The 18,745-nt window shown below is 44.2% G+C and overlaps 1 protein-coding gene across 1 annotated transcript in view; it reads right to left on the bottom strand.

Annotated features, from left to right (window-relative positions):
* Positions 1-2,789: 2,789 nt before the first annotated feature.
* The window catches only part of LOC308269643 (pregnancy zone protein-like), a gene marked incomplete at both ends in the record, with an annotated part of 40,256 nt that continues 24,300 nt past the window's right edge, over positions 2,790-18,745 (bottom strand). Inside the window, 15 exons of the mRNA XM_080705008.1 lie at positions 2,790-2,923; positions 5,103-5,144; positions 6,734-6,836; positions 7,542-7,610; positions 8,277-8,367; positions 9,400-9,521; positions 9,684-9,902; positions 11,087-11,310; positions 12,554-12,734; positions 13,830-13,904; positions 14,546-14,702; positions 16,326-16,413; positions 16,708-16,884; positions 17,147-17,230; positions 18,477-18,528. Coding sequence (XP_080561134.1) covers positions 2,790-2,923; positions 5,103-5,144; positions 6,734-6,836; positions 7,542-7,610; positions 8,277-8,367; positions 9,400-9,521; positions 9,684-9,902; positions 11,087-11,310; positions 12,554-12,734; positions 13,830-13,904; positions 14,546-14,702; positions 16,326-16,413; positions 16,708-16,884; positions 17,147-17,230; positions 18,477-18,528 — 1,818 coding nt within the window. The remainder of the gene's footprint in view (positions 2,924-5,102; positions 5,145-6,733; positions 6,837-7,541; positions 7,611-8,276; positions 8,368-9,399; positions 9,522-9,683; positions 9,903-11,086; positions 11,311-12,553; positions 12,735-13,829; positions 13,905-14,545; positions 14,703-16,325; positions 16,414-16,707; positions 16,885-17,146; positions 17,231-18,476; positions 18,529-18,745) is intronic.

An 18,745-nucleotide genomic window follows, 5' to 3' on the forward strand; every position in this document is an offset into this window, starting at 1 on the left:
CACTGGGATCAGAGAAGATATTTGGAGCAATTTCCACATCTTTCAGTTTGTCAAGACTGGTTTTGTGATCCAGCATGGGTCTGTGCTGGAAAATATTCCACGGATATTAGACAAGGTTGCAGGTCTTGTGGATACAGCATTGTGCTGGAACGTTCTGTATGAGTCCCTCATAGTGGTGATGAATATAGATTTTGCATGTTATGGTGGGTCTTTATCTCCCCTTCAACTCTGAAAGATAGTTTTGCTGGGTATATTATTTTTGGTTGGATTTTTTTTTCTTTCAGGACTTTGAATGTTCCATCTCATTTTCTTCTGGCTTGTAAGGTTTCTGCTGAGAAGCTTGCCATGAGTCTAATAGATAGTCCCCTGTAAGCGACTTGATGCTTTTTTTTAAGCTCTTTTTCCTGGACCTGAATGACTATATTTTCAGTCTGGGAACATTTAAGCAGTTATTTCCTCAAATAAGTTTGTTGTGCTTTTCCCTTCTTCTTCTAGAAGATCCATAATACAAATGATTACTTACTTAATGATGTCCTATACATCTCTAAGTCTTTCTTCTTTTTTTTTTTTTTACATTTTTATTTTATATATAAGGGTTTTTTTTCCCCCTAAAAACACTTGTCTTCCAGCTCAGAAATTCTATGCTTGCCTGGTGGTTCTGCTATTGAGGAGCTTAACTGTAGTTTTAATTTTATGGAGACTTTTAAGCTTCAAGATGTTCAGTTTTATATGATCTCTGTGTTTTTCTGAAAATTTAAATTAATATAATGATCTGCCCAATTCCCCTTGTCTTTTCTGTCTGTATTCTACTGTATATCACATGTCTCCTCAAAATCACTCTCTCACGTCCTTTGTCAGGGTATTTGTTGAGTTCTTTTCTTTGTGATCTGTTGCAAGTGAGTTATGGTGTTCCTTTGGGGCTACCACGAGACCTTGAGTTGAATTTTGTCCACCTGCTTGGGTCATTTGTTTCTACCAATTGTATAGGGCAGCTTTCATGGTAAAAAACTCTCCTGGTGATGTTTCCCAGGGCGCCAGTTGGACATGCTGTTTTGGCTTTCGCTCTTGTTGGGTCCTGTAGTGTACCGTCTGTGGGGCTTCTTCAGGTGGAATCGATATGTTTGTGTGTGCCTCATTGGCCTAGGATGTAGGAGTTGTGGCTGGCACGCAGCGCCCTTTATTGAGGGAGGTTCTGTGTAAGCTGTAGGTATGGTGTATCTGGCTGCAGGTGTGGAGTGCCTGTCACTTCCTAAGTGTATCAAGGGTGAAGCTTCCTGGTGGGATGGCATGCCCAGTACTGGGACAGGGTTCCCTCAGTGTCTGAGGGCTCCAGACTGACTGCACGGTACCATCCTGTATCTCTGAGGCACCGGTCAGTGTCTGAGGTCCACCCAGGTAACTTTACAGAAAACTCCAGAGCCCAACCTGCCCAGGGAGCTCTGCTCAGCTGCTACATGGGGCTGAAGGTGAATGGGCAGGACCAAGTGTCTGCTTCTCCGGGACTCAGTGGTCTGAGCTTTTTAGACGGCTGCTCAGCTGTGTCTTGGGGCCACAGGAGAGTCTGTAGAGCCACTAGGTTGCTTTCTGAGGGCCTTGGCCGGCTGAGCTACTCAGGAAAGTATCCTTGGCTGCTTTGTGGGGTCATGGAGAAATGGGTGGGGCTGTTAATCTGTTTTCCCCGGGGCCTCTGTGGGCTGAGGTACTCAGGAAGACTGCCAGACTATGTTCTGGGGTGGAGGGTGGGGTGAGAGTTGGGCCACCTGGCTGCTTCCCAAGAGATTTGGCAGGCTGGCTCGCCCAGGGCTGGTTGCCCGGTTACTTCTCAGGGCCAAAGGTACATGATCGGTACCCTCAGCTGCCCCTCCTCCAGCCCTGGCTGCTTCCAAGCACCACGGGCAGGTGGGGAGGGTCTCCTCTGGATGTTTCTGGATCAGCAAGAGGGTAGGCAGGACTGCTGGACTGATTTCTAGGGTCCCCATGGGATGAAATGCTCGTGGTAAGCCCTGGGTTTGTTTTTTGCTGGGGCTGTGAGAGAGCAGGGAAGGCCTTCCGGCTGGTTTGCAGAGCTGGGTCAGTGGAGCTGCTGGAGACAGATGCCTGGTTGCTTCTCTGCACCCCGGGCAGGAGTTTCGGGAGGACTCTTTGCAGCAAGAACCTGGACAGGGAGGGTGGGGCATGAACTGGGCTTTCCCTCCAGGGCAACGTAATTATCCTGCAGCTCCCCAAACTGGGCTCGGGACCTGCGAAGGCCACAAGCTTCTCTGGCTGGCAATGCTTCAGGTGTCTGTGGCATGGGGGGGGGGGCTGCCGGGGGCTTCCTGCTTACCCTTTCTCTGCAAAGTGAAGTCCCTCTCATTCAGGGTTGATCTTGAAAGATACAAGAGCAGATGCTGTGGTTTGCAAGGACTAGTCCTATTTTCAATTCCCTATGCGTTCTCCGGTGGGTGGGGTCTTCTTCCAAGCTGTGCTGCCTGAGGTTGGGGAGGGATGGAGACAGTCCCTGGTCCAGCTGGCTAACCAGGATCCAGAGGCTCAGTTTACGGGCAGTGGCCTATGAGCAGGGACTATGGGGCTCTGCCTAGCGCGGGTTGACTGTGGCTGCCTTGGTATTAATTTTCAAATGCAGAGGCTGAACACTATTAGTCTCCTCTTCTTCCTTAAATAGGAAATCGCCCTCTCCGCGCTCTACTGCTTGGAGTTGTGGGTTGGTGATATGGTCAGCTGCTTCCTTCCTGCCTTTGTCCATGTATCACTTTTATTATTATACTCAAAGCTAGCAATGTGGCCTCTCATCTGGGTTCTTTGGCTCCTGTGAAGGTAAACTGCTGTGCAAACGGGCATCCATGTGGGGACACATTGTTGGGGGAATCTTCCGTAGCCAAAATCTTGCCCTGCTTTCTTCTGATCCCATTTAAAACATTTTCTTGATTTTCAACACATTTAGTTTTTAGTTTTATGAAACAGAATTCTAAGTTTAAAAGTTTAACCCAGGTTTTTTTTTTTTTTTTTTTTCCAGTACTGAGGATGGAACCCAGGGGCATTCTACCTCCGAGCTACACTCTCAGCCCTATTTTTGATTCTTTATTTTAAAACAGGGTCTCACTGAGTTGCAAAGGGCCTCACTAAGTAGCTGAGGCTCTTCATGAACCGCGATCCTCCTGTCTCAGCCTCCCAAGTACTGGGATTACAAGTGTGTGCCACCACGCCTGGCTTTAACACTGGTATTTTGACATATAGCATTTTTATTGTTCTTTGATTACAAATAGATTTGTGACTTTCATTGTTATTTTTAATTTTTGCATCTATGATAAAGAGTTTATGTCTCTTAATTGTTGTGTTTATGGTGGAGAATTTCAAGAGAAACAAAATTAGAGAAAATAACATAATGTAACCGGATATACCTATAATGTTATGATAGTAAAATGAATCCATAATAGTAACCCCCAAAATTCATTAACCCATATGTAATTTTCCTCTGCCCGTACCCTTTGAAGAAAATTTATAAATATTTTAGTATATGCTTCTAAAATATAAGAATCTTTTTTTGGTGTGTGTGATTCTGGGGATTGAACCCAGAGGCATTCTACCTCCGAGCTATACCCCCAGTCCTATTTTATTTTTTATTTTGAAACAGGGTCTCACTGAGTTACAGAGGGCCTCACTAAGTAGCTGAGGCTGTCTGTGCACTGTGATCCTAACCTTTCTCAGCCTCGCAAGTACTGGGATTACAAGTGTGTGCCACCATGCCCTGCTTACCCCCAGCCTTTTAATGAGTAAGTTTTTCTAATGTCCTTCAGAATACATGTTCTTATAAATTCTTATTTTTGGTAGTCCTGGGGATTGAACTCAGGGCAATCTATCTCTAAGCTATACCCCAGCCTTCTTTTTTATTTTTATTTTGAAACAGGGTCTAGTTAGGTTGACTAAGAGTCTCACTCCTTGCTGAGGTGGTCCTCGAACCTACAATCCTCCTGTCTCAGACTCCCAAATACTAGGATTACAGGCATGTACCATCACACCCGGGTTAAATTATTGTTGATTAGGCTTTCTATCCACCTCTGGAATTGAAGTAGCCATGTAACAAATATGTATTCTTCATAATATTTAAAACAACGTGCCGGGCATGGTGGCGCATGCTTGTAATCCCAGCATTCGGGAGGCTGAGGAGGAGGATCGTGGTTCGGAGACAGCCTCAGCTACTTAGTGAGGCCCTCTGCAACTCAGTGAGACCCTGTTTCAAAATAAAGAATAAAAAATAGGGCAGGTGTGTAGCTCGGAGGCTGAATGCTCCTGGGTTCCACCCCCAGACCCACAAAACAAAACAAAACAAACAAATAAACAAACACGTAACTCACCATGGGAGCAAGTAATTAATACTTGATTAATGACTGAGAGGATAAATAACTGAGAAGAAATACATATTTATTCCACAAACGTTTTTGGTGGCTGTTTTACAGAGACAAGCAGCCCCATTCCCCCCATGCACAAGTGCAGGACAGGGAGTCCGTGGGAATACGCAGTCTACATGGACTCCTCAAACATTCCCATCTATGGAGAGGAAAAAAGAAAACCCTCAGCAATGCCGTGGGGAACATTCCAGGCGAGTCTGGAAGGAAAGAAAGCTAAAGCAGGGCTCATCCAAGCTTTTTCTGTGATAAGCCCGGCTGTATTTTTTATTTTTAGGCTGTGTGGGTCATATGACCATATGGCTCATGCCATGACAAATTCACTCACGAAGGCAGCCGTATACAATATTAAGAGAACAGAGTGGCTCCGAACCGATCAAACGCCGTTTATAAAGATAGGTGTCGGGCTAAATTTGGTTTAAGAATTGCTGAAGAAAACCTCATTGACCGTGACGTGGAACGCCGAGTATCAGAGCTAGCGATCCTCCGGCTTGACTATTACGGTTTACTGACTTTTCTCAGGAGTTGGGCATCCACTTCAGAATAAGCCTTTCACTCCAAAGTTTTTTTCTTTGCGTGAGAGCATGCCGTGGGAAGTGTCTCAAATTTGAGAGAATTTAAAGGGATAGAGAATTTAAGGGGATAGAGAGCCAGGTTAACAGCACATAATATTGGTCATAAAAAGTGATATCTTACCTGGACTGCAGGGGGCGACATACTCAGCAACAGCAAACTCATCTAAAAGAAATAGACCGCACAAAATCTTTATACCACTGGAGACGGGAAAGTGTGAGGGTGGTCAGAACTTCATGTGACTAGAGCAGAATTAAAGCACCTGTGCAATTCTTCTCTGGAGGAGAGGGGCTAGAAGCCTGTTCAGGCAACAGCTGTTCAAGCTTAAATTTTTTTTTATTATTTTATGTATTTATTAAAACTTTTTTATTGGCTTACATTATATTTTTATTAGTCATACATCATGATGGAGTACAAGATGGTGGAGGCACACATGCACACATCACTCACTTAGCCCTCCCCCAGTTCCCGCCCCGTTCCCTTCTCTCTCCCTCCTTCTCAAGTTTGGCTTAGCGACTGTCTTTGATATGTTTGCGCATGCGCATCATGGACGTCAGGAAGGATGGCATCATTACACTAGCGTGCGCTTCTGTAATTTCTCTGCCTCCATCACCTTGCCTTTTGATCCATTTTCTAAGGTCATTACTCCAGCTAGAAACATTTTATCTACTCCTGTCCACTTGGAAAAACTTTTACTTGCTCTTCAAGATTCAACACAGATCTTCTTCTATTTTTTTTTTTGGGGGGGGGGTACAGTGAATGCCCAGGGGCATTCTACCTCTGAGATACACCCCCAGACCCATTTTATTTTTTATTTTAAACAGGGTCTTTCTCAGTTGCTCACTGTCTCACTAAGTTGCTGAGGATGGCTTTGAACCTGTAATCCTCCTGTCTCAGCCTTCCAGGTGCTGGGATTACAGGTGTGCTCCACCACGCCTGGCTTTTCTCCATTCTTTCTGAGCACCAACCTTCTATTTTATTAATTTTTTTTTGTGTGTGGTACTGGGGATGGAGCCCAGGGGCATTCTACCTCTGAGCTACACCCCCAGCTCGATTTTTTATTCTTTATTTTGAAACAGGGTCTCACTAAGTTGCTGAGAGCCTCACTAAGTAGCTGAGGCTGTCCTCGAACCGCGATCCTCCGGTCTCAGCCTCCCGAATGCTGGGATTACAAGTGTGCGTCCCCATACCCAGCTCTTCTATGTGGGTTTTAACTTTCAAACTTATCACCTAGCTAACATTTCTTTGTCCTTAACTGGCTTTTCTTATGATATTATTTATTCCACATATATTATGTCTTTAAACTCCTTGAAGACAGTGACCTCTATAATCCTTATTTTTAAGTTCTAATTTTTCTTGGTCAATCAACTTAATTGGTAAATTGTACTTTTGACAGTAGATATTTAATTTAATTTATTTATTTGCAGTCTGGGGGTGGAACCCAGGGGTATTTGACCTCCGAGCTACACCCCCTGCCCGATTTTTTATTCTTTATTTTGAAACAGGGTCTCACTGAGTTGCAGAGGGCCTCACTAAGTAGCTGAGGCTGTCTGTGAACCACGATCCTCCCGTCTCAGTCTCCCGAATGTTGGGATTACAAGCATGCACCACCACGCCCACCTGACAGTAGATATTTTAGAGAAAATAAAGATATAATGTTGACTGAATGTACTGAAACAGGAACAGTGGTCATGACAGGGTCTATTTCCTGCCTCTGGACAAGATGTTTAATCGCCTCGGTTTTAATAACTCACCTGTCTCATAGTAATCATAGACTTTGACAGTCGCTGGCTTCAGGCCCGTCACTGGGATGTCTTGCAGAACCGAGAAGGAAAAGCTTAGTGTCTGATTTGTTACCTAATAAGAAAGGTGAGCGTAATCAGGAGAATGGAAAGTCTCCTACTTTCTTCCTTAAGCAAAACATATCCTCTATTAAATACGCCTTGATTCTTAGTCACCTGTGTCTGTCACGCTGAGTAAGCCTTTGTGGATGTCAGGATGGGTGTTAGCACACAACCGTGGGAACTCTTTATGGTGAGCAGGACAAGTGGCACGATCTCTATTATAGTCCCTTGCGTGAGATTAACTCTCTGGGCCTATGTGAATATTGCCAAGATGTAGAGATGTGGTTTTGGACAATTTGTAATTATAATATCACGCTCTGCTTTTTGTGTGGTCAGATAAAATATTTCCTTTGCGTTATGATCAGGTTTGACAATTATGACGAAAACTACATTTTATTTTACATCCTGATATTTTAGAATGTTAACACTATCACTGATCAGCCACTGTGTTCCTATTATTTCCTTTGGGGAGGACAGGTCTGTAAGATAACAGGAATGCCTCTTTTTTTTCTATTAATTTCACAATTCGAAATTTAACCTAATGAAGAAGAGTAGACGTGTCATGGAGTTAAAAGGACAATTCTCTTTTACTCTCTTAAGAGTGGTGAAACTTTCTGAAAGAGCATTACTCATGATTACTTTCTCTATATTATTGGTTTGCTGGCGAAGGGACCCATGTGGGAAGACCGCGGGTGTGCCGGGACGCCAGCGTCCTTACCTCATCTACATACACAAGGACATGGTTGTTTTTCGTTTCTGCCCTGCTCACGGAGGTAGATCTTTCAAGCTGAAGAGAAAGAACTCACAGAGTTAGAGAACAGATGTGAAGACACCCCAAAACCTAGAACAGACAAATATTTATTCTTCATATAACTCAAAGACTAGGATTTGTTTAAGTCATCTTCAAGATGAAATAGCCAGGAAGTGTTACATAAAGACGACGAGGAGTCGTCAAGTTCTGGAGCCAGGATTCAACGGTGTCGTGTCACGACTGTGAGGACATCATCTGGCTTTCTATGAAGACAAGGAAACTAAATATCCTTTGATGTCCAAGTAACATGAGAGACCCTCTCGCATCGTTGGTGATTATAGGTGATTTTGATTTTTTTATTCCCCAATTTTTAGTGCCTATCAGTCAGTCTGGGGTTTCAACCATAGTCTTTCTTGGGTTATTATTATACTGTTTTGTGTCCGTGTCTTTTAAATTTCCAACTAGACCATCTGGCATAAGAAAAAGGGCTCTTCTGGTATTTTTTTTTTAGAATACTCCATGGAGTATTAGATATTATACAGTCCCCTTATCTTAGAGCCAGGAATTTTATTTCCTGGGTTTGGGGAAAAATGCCTTTGAGGCAGGATAAGATAGATATGGCTTCCATCTTGTTATGGCCTTAGTTTGGGGTTATATAATATCTTTTTTGTTTGTGGTCTAGTAGGTTTAAAACACACCTACCATTTTTACCGTTGGTTTCAGGGGGATAAAACCAGAAATCATCTTTACATCAACAATCACCATATTGGAAACAGAACGACTCCCGGTGTAACTGTAGTGTAAAAGAAACAAGGAATTAGGGCGTAATATGTGAAAGAAAACTAAATTTTCTCTTTTATGCCTCACCGCAAACCCACCCATTTTCATGAACTTTCTCTTCACATTATTATCCACAGAAATCTGTGTCCCTTGGACCAATATGATGTTGGGAACCCGAGTGTACATCGCATCTTTAGCTTACTAAACTCCCGGATCTTCAAGCCTCATTCTCCAAACTATCTAGTCAGAATCTTTAGAAGTGGAGTTTGATAATCTGCATTTTAAATGTATCTACAGATTTTGGACTCTCCATCGGTATTCTTCATTTCTTAGGTAGTACGCATTACTTTTACATTTTTAGTTAACTTGAATGCATCATGCTTCCCCAAAGCGTCTTCAAAATATTGTCAGAGATCAGACACACTCTCTTTTGCTGTACACTTTGATTCCATGATGTTTTATAGTTGGGTTGGTTGTCTGAAATATGATGTTTGATAATGTAAACATCATCAATACAGATGAACAGCAATACCACTTGCCGGTGTGGTTTCTTAGGATTCCTGTTGTTTCTGCTGGGCTATGATAGAGTGATCTTTATATTTTATATGTGATTTGTACTTTGAATTTATCATTAGCACTTATTACCTGATCATTTGATTAGAAGGAGAGAATTAAGATTTAATTATTCAGAAAAAGGCAATAAAGACTCAATTTAAAGCACGGATCCTTGAGAAAAAACTATTGTTTAACAATACGTATAACACGATTTAGTGCGAAATAAAAGTAGGAATTGATTAGAATATATGAATGGTCCATGATTTTTATTTGAAAGACTTGCTACCAAACGGTCTCAAATGCTTTGATAGTATTACTGACACTTTAAGATAAGACTCAGGAGAGAACAGGATCCTTCAACAATGTTAAAAGTCTAGCCTCATTAATAGGTCTATCAAGCCTACAGTACACTCATCTAATAACAGCTTCCTGTGAACGGACAGTTCCAGGTAGCTTTGGGATCCAGGATCAGGTCCAGTTGAGGTCCTACCTGATATCCAGTGAGATCTGGAAGCTGCTTGTGGGTCCATCACAGGTTTGGGGCAGGGTCTGCACCTTCAAAGCAAACGGGAAGTCCTCCTTCTTTTGAAGAATATTGTATCTCATGGTTGTCTGTGGAACACAAAATATCATCTGGGGACCTCTCACTTTTTTTTTCTCACTTAATGCTTTCAGATTTCCCCTTGACTTTCCCAGGAAGTAAAGAGTGGAGTTTTTATTTCAACCAGAGAGTTTAAAGTTGACTCTCTTCAACATAATGACCCAGAGCCCCACCTGAAGATACACACATCTTCTCCCGGTCACGGTCACGGCGTACTCCCCAGGCACCTCTGGTAGTGGGACCTGCTGTAGCAGCAGGAGGTTCTTGTTGTCTACTTTGAAGTCCTGGGCAAAGGCTTGTGAATCCCGAATGGTCACCTGAGCCGTGTCCTCAGTTTTGGTGAAAGTAGCCGCGCCATATCTGGACAGTGCATGCAGAGCTACCACCGTGTCCTGGAATAGATGAATGGAGAGAAACCCCCAGAGTGAACCGTTGGCGGTTGGGGTTACCCACCAGAGTCTGTGTTAGCCAACCTCAGTGGAGAGGGATATTATTTCTCCTCCATGGCATACCTCTGTGAATTGTTTTTCCTTTTCCACGGCCTTTTAGATAATATTAAAAGCATGCTATAGTTTCTCCAAGTACAATAAATGTTACTAATGCTAATTGGTGTTAAAGTTTATTATCATCTGCATTGGTATCATCATCCTTTGAGGTTTTCTTTATATGTAGAAATTAATGTCTTCTCTTTATTATTAATAGTCCTCTTGGATATATCCATCATGAAAGGTCTAAAATTAGTTGGGTATGGTGGTACATGCCCAACACAGGTTTAAGGCCAGCCTTAGTGACTTAGTGAGACCCTATTTCAAAATAAAAAAAGGGCTGGTAGTGTAATTTGGAAGCATAAAATTCATAGGCTCAATCCCTCAGTCATTCAATACAGATCAAAGTGAGTTCCTCTTACTCACTTTCCATTTTCAGTTTTATTTATTTATTTTTGGTGCTGAGAATTGAACCCAGAAGTACTTTACCTCTTAGTTATACCCCTTGCTCTTTTTATTTTTAAAAAGGGTCTTGCTAAGTTGTTGAGGGTCTTCCTAAGTTTCCAGTGCTGGCATAAAACCTGCGATCCTCCTGTCTCAGCCTCCCAAGTACTGGAATTACGTGCATGCTCCGTCACACCTGGGGAGGTCAATTTTCTTTTAAATACATACTTTTGGGGCTCACTTTGGAGGAGTTTTTGCAGGATTCTGAAGACCTGTGCTGAAGTCTAGAACACTGACCCTCCACTGGAGGCTGTTTTGCTGTGTCTCAACTGGGAACTGGCTGTTACTGGCATTGAGTGGGGAGAGGCCAGGAACATTATGAGGCGTCATGCAGTTCTGTGGTCTAGTCTGTCCAGCATGGACGGCACATCTTTAGAAAAACGAGAGTGTCTTAGCACAGGGTGCAGTGTAATTGTCTTACAGGAATGTTATAAGGCTTTCCTTTACATTCTCATGGTCCTCAAATAACCCTCAACTGGCTCTTCAAAGATTTCACAATTCCCCCTCTTTCCTTTGGAACTGTTCCAGTTTTTCAAGCCTCCTCGTTGCCAAGTGTACCTGGAGAACACTTTTTGGGAGCCACGGACCTGGGTGGACGCGAACCCGCCGCGGGCATTCTGTTGCTTAGCGAGCCACTTGACGATGCGCACTGCGGACCTCAGGTCTTCCGCGGGGAGGGCGGGCTGGGCGGCGAGGAGAGCCAGGAGCACGTAGGCCGTCATCTCCACCTCCGCAGAGGGCGCCTGCGGTTGGAACCAAAGGCCCTGGGCTGTGCTGGGCTTCTGAGGTCGCTCCCAATGGATTGTGTTGTCTTAAGGTGGAGAGAGAAGAGAGGAGAGAGGAGAGAGGAGAGAGGAGAAAGGAAGAAGAAGAAGGAGGAAGAGGAGGAGGAGGAGGAGGAGGAGGAGGAGGAGGAGGAGGAGGAGGAGGAGAAAAAGAGGAGAGAGAGAGGAGAGGAGAGGGATTGGGAGACAGGAGAGAGAGAGTGAGTGAGAGAGAAAGAGAGAGGAGGAGGAGAGAGAGAGAGAGAGGGAGGAGGAGGGGGAGGGGAGAGAAGAGAATTGCAATTGGGAAATAATAATTGAATGCACATTTATGTCATACAGAGTTAAAAAAATATGAGAGAGAAATCAAGGTCCACTCTTTCATCAGCCCCTAAGACTCACTACCTCACACTTCTATGCTTAGTTTGGTTTATTTTGTGGGACTCAGGTAGAGTGTTGGCAGAGGGTGAAGCATACAGCATCTTCACCAATCTTCCCAATGTTATTTTGGTTGGGTTGATTGTGTGTGTGTGTGTGTGTGTGTGTGAGAGAGAGAGAGAGAGAGAGAGAGAGAGAGAGAGAGAGAGAGAGAGAGAGAGAGAATTCTTTTATAGTTTGTGGCATTTCCTTGGAATTAGAGTATACATGGAAACATACAGTCTACCTATTTATGTTCGAGAACTTATGTGAAGATCTCACTGGCAAAGAAGAAAACACATTGATAATGTTTTTACACTTCCCTTGAATATGTTTTCTTTTGTTATGTCTCTTTTCACCCAACTATAAAGGCAGGTACCATATGAAAGTATGTGAATTTGTGTAATATACTGTCTTTAGCAGGTAGGAATAAAATTGTATTATCTACCTGTGATGTTGTCTATTCTGTTCTATACAAAATAGGTGATTGCAGAGAAGATATTATCTTAAGAAGTGATCTGACATCGCAGTAGATGATCTACATAAATTCCTGGCAAAGCTGGGTGTGGTGGCACACACTTGTAATCCCAGCATTCAGGAGGTGGAGACAGGAGGATCATGGTTCATGAACAGCCTCAGCGACTTAATGAGGCCTCTGCAACTCAGTGAGACCCTGCTTCAAAAATTAAAGGATAAAAAAATAGGGCTGGGGGTGTAGCTGGGAGGTAGAATGCCCCTGGGTTCCATCCCTAGTACCGAAAAAAAAAAAAAAAATCCTGGCGAAGTTTGTAGACTTCAGAGCGAGTCCAACACTCCTCTTTTGGTAGGACCGGTACGAAGTCAAAGGGGAGAATCTTTGCCATTCAGTCTCACCTTCTTTCACAGCTTCCTCATTAAGCGAGTTCAGTATCTCTCTCCTTCGAATTTGGTTTCCTGCTAGGGAAAAGGCATAGGCCAACAAGGCCTTGGTGTAGACGTGGCTGCCCTGGGTTCCCCGCTTCGCTGTATCCCAGGCCGTTTCCAGGCAGAACAGGGCATTGCGGAGGGTAGAGGTCTGTAAAGGAAGAGTGGGTGGTGTCCAACCAGGGCAAACGGGACGGGGTGAGGCTTCAGCTGGACATTGTTGGGCAGACGTCACCAGTGGCTTCCAGCCAGCCAGGTGGACAGCCAGATGCCTAGTTATAGGAGAATACTATAAAGGGAGAGGGAGAGGGAGGGAAGGGAAGGGAATTGCAATTGGGAAATAATATGGGAATGCACATTTATGTCATACAGAGTTTTACATATATATTATATAAAAATATATATATATATATTATAAATATACATATATATATTTTTTGTGGTACTGGGTTTTCTACCTCTGGACTATACTCCCAGACCTATTTTTATGTTTTATTTGGAAACAGGGTCTAAGTTGCTGAGAGCATCACTAAGTAGCTGAGGCTGGCTTCGAACCTGGGCGATCCTCCTGTCTCAGCTTCCCAAGTACTGGGATTACAAGCGTGCACCACCACGTCTGGTTGAAGAATATATATTTTTTACATATCTAAACTTCAGAGTTACATCCTAATGAATCCAACAAGTGAGCCTGTGTTTTGACTCTTGGTTTTGGTACATAGTCCAAGGGTGGCACTGGATAAGTATGAATCCTTTTTTGGTGCATTTACCAACAAGCTCATTGGTCTGAAATGCCCCATCATAGCTGGGCGTGGTGGTGCACACTTGTAATCCCAGCATTTGGGAGGCTGAAACAGGAGAATTACGGTTCAAGGACAGCCTCAGCTCCTATATAGTGAGGCCCTTTGCAACTCAGTGAGACCCTGTTTCAAAGTAAAGAATAAAAATAGGGCTGGGGTATTGCTCAGAGGTTGAATGTCCCTGGGTTCCATCCCCAGTACTGCAAAAAAAAAAAAAAAAAAGAGAGAATGTAGTTTAGTGGTAGAATGCTACTAGGTTCCATCCCCAGTAACGTGTGTGCGCGCGCGTACACACACACACACACACACACACACACACACACACACACACACAGAAAATGATTCATCATTGAGCAAAGGCGACTTGAGACTTGGTTTTTGGTAGAGTGCTACTCCAGAGAGCAAGCCCATAGTGTCCTGGTAGGGAATGGGATTGAGGCGGTACCCACGGTGACCGAGAGCGGGATCTCTAGAAGAGCAATGGTGACGTAGGCAGAGAGGGTCACTTCGTCTTCCACTCCTCCCTGTGAATAGGAGAAAGAGAGAGAGAGTGTGAGGGAGATTCAGAAGTTGGCTGAAACTGATTCTGATGAGTCCCCACTCCCAGTTTTAGTATAATCTCGTCTGTTGTTCAACAGGAACTCTCCTCAGTATCTGTTGCCATCAAGCCAATCACCGCTGCCCCCTTCTCTGTAGGATTAAGACAGCCAGCCCTTTGCATCCAAAGATTCTGTGTCTACAGATTCAACTAACAACGAGTTGAAAATACGTGAGAACTAAAAATTGGCCTCTCTGCGGAACTTGACAGACTTCTTGTTCATGGTCCTTTTCGTGGTTCTTGAAGCAATACCATATAACACCTATTTATGTTATAAATGCATTTGCATTATGTTAGGCATGATAAGTAATCTAAAGAACATTTAAAATATATGGGGTGATGTGCATAGTTTCCATGGAAACACTACATTATTTTATATGACAGAGGATCTGCAGAGAGCTCTTGTATCGATCCTTCGTGGATACCCAGGGAGAGCTGTCCTCTTCCTCCGATGCTTTCCCGCATCACCCAGGAAGTTATCTTTGCCAGTTCTCTACGCCTCTTTCCTCCCCTCACCCTCGGAGAATATGACATCGATCTATCATAAGGCCTTTTTGAGCAGTTTACCTTGATGGCGTTGTTGAGAAGTGACCCGGAGCTCTCAAAGCAGCCATTGCTTTTCTGCTTCTGGGAGAGCCAGGTGAAGGCTTGGGTGATGTGTGCGTCATCGATGAAGATGTGTTCTCGAGCCTGGGTGAATGTCTTCAGTACAAAGGCTGTGAGCCTGGGGGAGGACGAGAGGAGTGCTGAGGCTTGTTTCCATCCAACACCTTGTGGCTCTGTTTTGGACACATAGGCTCCCCGACTCCCGGTGTACCCCCTGAGAACTAATAAGTGTTTGGAATTTTATTTTTTTTTTTGGAGTACTGAGGATGAAATCCAGGGGCATTCTACCTCCGAGCTATACCCCTTGCTCTATTTTTTAGTCTTTATTTTGAAACAGGGTCTCACTGAGTTGCAAAGGGCCTCACTAAGTAGCTGAGGCTGCCTGTGAACCGCGATCCTCCTGTCTCAACCTCCCGAATGCTGGGATTACAAGCGTGCGCCACCACGCCCGGCGAGTTTGGAAGTTTTTAAACTGGAAGCTTCTGTGTCCTTTTCGGCTTATTACTAGATGTTGCTGAGTTCATTACAAATGTGTCCTTTCTTTCCAGAGTATTTCTTTGTTGCTTTAGTAATTCAGGTTCTTCTTAGTTTTCTTAACTAAGGTAGCTTCTACATTCTGAGCTTTCTTCATGTCTTTGGACCTTCTTTTGGGCAATCTCTGCTCTATTTATTCTAAAGGACTAATGTCTCATGTTCTGCTTCAGGAGGTATTTCCCCTGCCCTTCTACTGCCTGGATACCCGCTAGATGGCTCATTGGTCAGAGCAGAGCCACAGTGAGCCATCAGTAGGTCATTAGGTTGTGTTCTGTGGGTAGCGTCGGCAACGTCTATAGCCTGGGCATAACACCTCTCAATGCCAAGCAAGTTCCAAATATACAGTGTCCCTTTAGCAATGTCAGGAGGAAAAGTGTCATGGTATTTGGGATGTCAGAAGATTCAACCTCAAACCCTTCTCATTTCAGCTCCTTTTTAAGAGTTTGTGCCTGAGACAGTTATTTATCCAAAATGACTATGAAGTTCCTCCTCAGAAGCTGAGAATATCAAGCTAAGTGAGATTAGTCAGTCACAGAAAGTGAAGAGTCAGATGTTTCCCTCGTTATGAAGGAGCTAGGGAGAAAGCGGGATTTGAGGAGGGGTTCCAGACAAACGAGGAGAAACACTGATGGAGTGACGGAAAGGGGGCCTTGGTGGGGGGACGTGGGTGGGGGAGGAGACTCCAGGAGGGAACACTTCTGTGGCCATGATGTTCATACACAAATTTATCCAGGCCAATCTGAATGGCGAGCACCGGTGGGTCTAGGAAGTGGGTGGGGCCGGGGTGGGGAGCTCGCCAAGGGCTGTGTACAAGTGCGTCTCTCTCACTCTGAACCACATTATGATGTGTGATTAAAATGCACCAACAAGCTGGGCGTGGTGGCACACGCTTGTAATCCCCACGCTTGGGAGGCGGAGACAAGAGAATCGCACAGGTTTGAAGCCAGCCGCGCTGGCTTAAGAGACCCTGTTTCCAAACTTTAAGAAAAGTATAAAAATGGGTCTGGGAATATATCCCAGAGGTAGAAGGGTTTCCAGGAACCCCAGTACCACCAAAAAAAAAAAAAAAAAAAAAAAAGCACCAACAAATTTCCTCCTCTGTATTATGAAACTAAGTTTCACGGGGTTGCTAGAAGGATTGAGTAGGGTAATCAGGTATGTGCTTTGAACTCCTAATTGGCGTTCAGGGTGGATTCTCTTCCCTTACCAAGTATTGCCTTGGTTTCTGCCCTGTGTTTCCCCGAAGGTGCTGTAGGAGCCGTCTTGGTGTTTGTAGTTCAGCTGTCTCTGGTAACCTGGAAGGAAGGTTTCAGATGGCCCAGGAACATCAAGGAAGGGCAACCCCCCCCCCCCCCCATGAGGCTGATGTATCCAGGAGCCACCGACACATCATGGTCCCCTATATACAGGACCTGCCAAAGTTCTTGGATATTATGGGTACCGCTGAACACAAGATACTATTAAGAGTGGGAGGACTGTTCTTTCTACAGCAATCACCAAGATGGGTTAATATTTGATGGTATAACTCAAGCCTAGTTGGGGAGAGTCTCTTTAGATTAGCAGAGTTCAATTTTCTCTCTCTCTCTTACCACTGATGAGATAGTCAGTGGCTTTGGACTTGATCTCCGGAGTCAGCTGTTGGGTTTCCTTCAGATAGTTCAAGACATAGATGTTAGGAGTGAAGAGAAGCATGTTCTGTTCTCCACAGCCATAGGGCATCTGGAGGAGATTCTGTGTATTCTCTATAGCAGAACCCAGGATGTCACCTGAGGGATGAGAGGATTAGATGATAACGTAACGTCAGTTCATACACGGCCGACATGATTAACCATAAATGACTTTCATACTCAAGAGTCACCTAAGGGAAGAATAAGACAAGGAAAGAATTCTCTTTACTGAAAGGGAGCCTTCTTGAACCCAGTGGAAGGAGAAGTAATCAATCACTTGACAACTTGAGTGTAAATGTATAGGTAAGAGGCTCCCTGGCAACTCTTTTAGCCCAAATTTATTAAGCACAGAGTGACTCACCCAAAACGGAGAACGAGGCCCTGGCAGATTCTTTGATCGCGTTTGGTGGAAGCTTCAGGGAGAGCTCCTCAGAGGCTCCAGACCCTGGAAGCAGATAACCCACATCAGAGGAGACCCTCTGCGATGCCAGCGTTAGGCGGTGGTTGGGAGGGGAAGCCAGTGCGCCACGCTGGAACGCTGCTGGCCCTGCTGTGTGACCTGGGTAAGCCATGACGATTCAATGAACTGAGAAATGGGCAACATCCAGAACAGGCTCTGCACATACGACGTTCCAAATAATAGGATGGGTAGTTTAGTACTAGAGTTAGCAGTAGTACTATTATATCTCCTGGAGGAATTCTAGGTCCCAGGAGTAAGGATTTGACTTAAGAATGAGATCACCTGTAATAACGCAGTTCCTCTTAGCACGATGTGACTTTCAGACTCATTTCCCTCCTCAGTCACGTTTTGCATGGCTGGGTTCAGAAACCTCTACCAGGAGGCTAGGGACTGGTGGGGAGCTATGGTTCTCTGATTTATTGGAGCATTAGTAAAGCATATCCATAAGAATATATGCTATTTTACTTCCTTATTCTTAGTATTTGAATAGAGTTTAAAAATAAAAATATTTATATTATCTAGATAATAGATAATAGGAATATACCTTAAATTAGTCCTTCTCAGTGGACAGAGACAGCATTTAGACACTCTGGCCATAGAATTAATACTCTATTGAATACCACACTGTACGAAAGCTACAACTGTTTCTTCATGGTATGAAAGAACATAATGCTGATTGCTTCTTTTTTTGTTTTGCAGTACTGGGGGAGGAACCAAGGGGCATTCTACCTCTGAGCTACACTCCCAGCCCTATTTCTTATTTTTTTTTGAAACAGGGTCACACTGGGTTGTAAAGGGCCTCACTAAGTAGCCGAGGCTGTCCGTGAACCATGATCCTCCTGTCTCAGCCTCCCAAATGCTGGGATTATAAGCGTGCGTCACCACACCCAGCCGTATGATGCTGATTTTTTTTTTTTTTGGTGGTACTGGGGGTTCCTGGAAACCCTTCTACCTCCAGGCTACACTCCCAGACCTATTTTTTAATGTTTTTATTTGGAAACAGGGTCTCTTAAGCCAGTGAGGCTGGCTTCGAACCTGCGCGATCCTCCTGTCTCTGCCTCCCAAGCGCGGGGATTACAAATGTGTGCCACCACACCCAGCCCATGATGCCGATTTTAGTAGAATATTCTGGACATCATGGGAGAGCATATGCACGGATGTTCAGTGTAACTTGAGGTTTCTACCCCTGTGTGGCTTTGTTCTCCCAGTGCTTGCGAGGATAGACTCTTACCTGAAGCACAGACCAGTGAGTTGAATGTCTCTTCTTGTTCAACACCTTCAGGCTTGGGTAGAAAAGAAGGGACAAAAGGTATGAACATTCTCCATACCACAGAAGGACAAGCCTAGGTACCTTGCTTTGAAAGGAAGAGTTTACGTGAAGTGATGTCCAACATCTTACTTACTATAAAGTTATTATAAAACATTAAGGGACCAGGGAGGCTGGTAAGAGGGGCAAATAAAAGGTGCTAAGAAGAACAGCAAATCAAAGGTAACAGGTGT

The sequence above is a fragment of the Muscardinus avellanarius genome (assembly GCF_963383645.1).
Source record: "Muscardinus avellanarius genome assembly, chromosome: 11".
NCBI lineage: Eukaryota > Metazoa > Chordata > Mammalia > Rodentia > Gliridae > Muscardinus > Muscardinus avellanarius.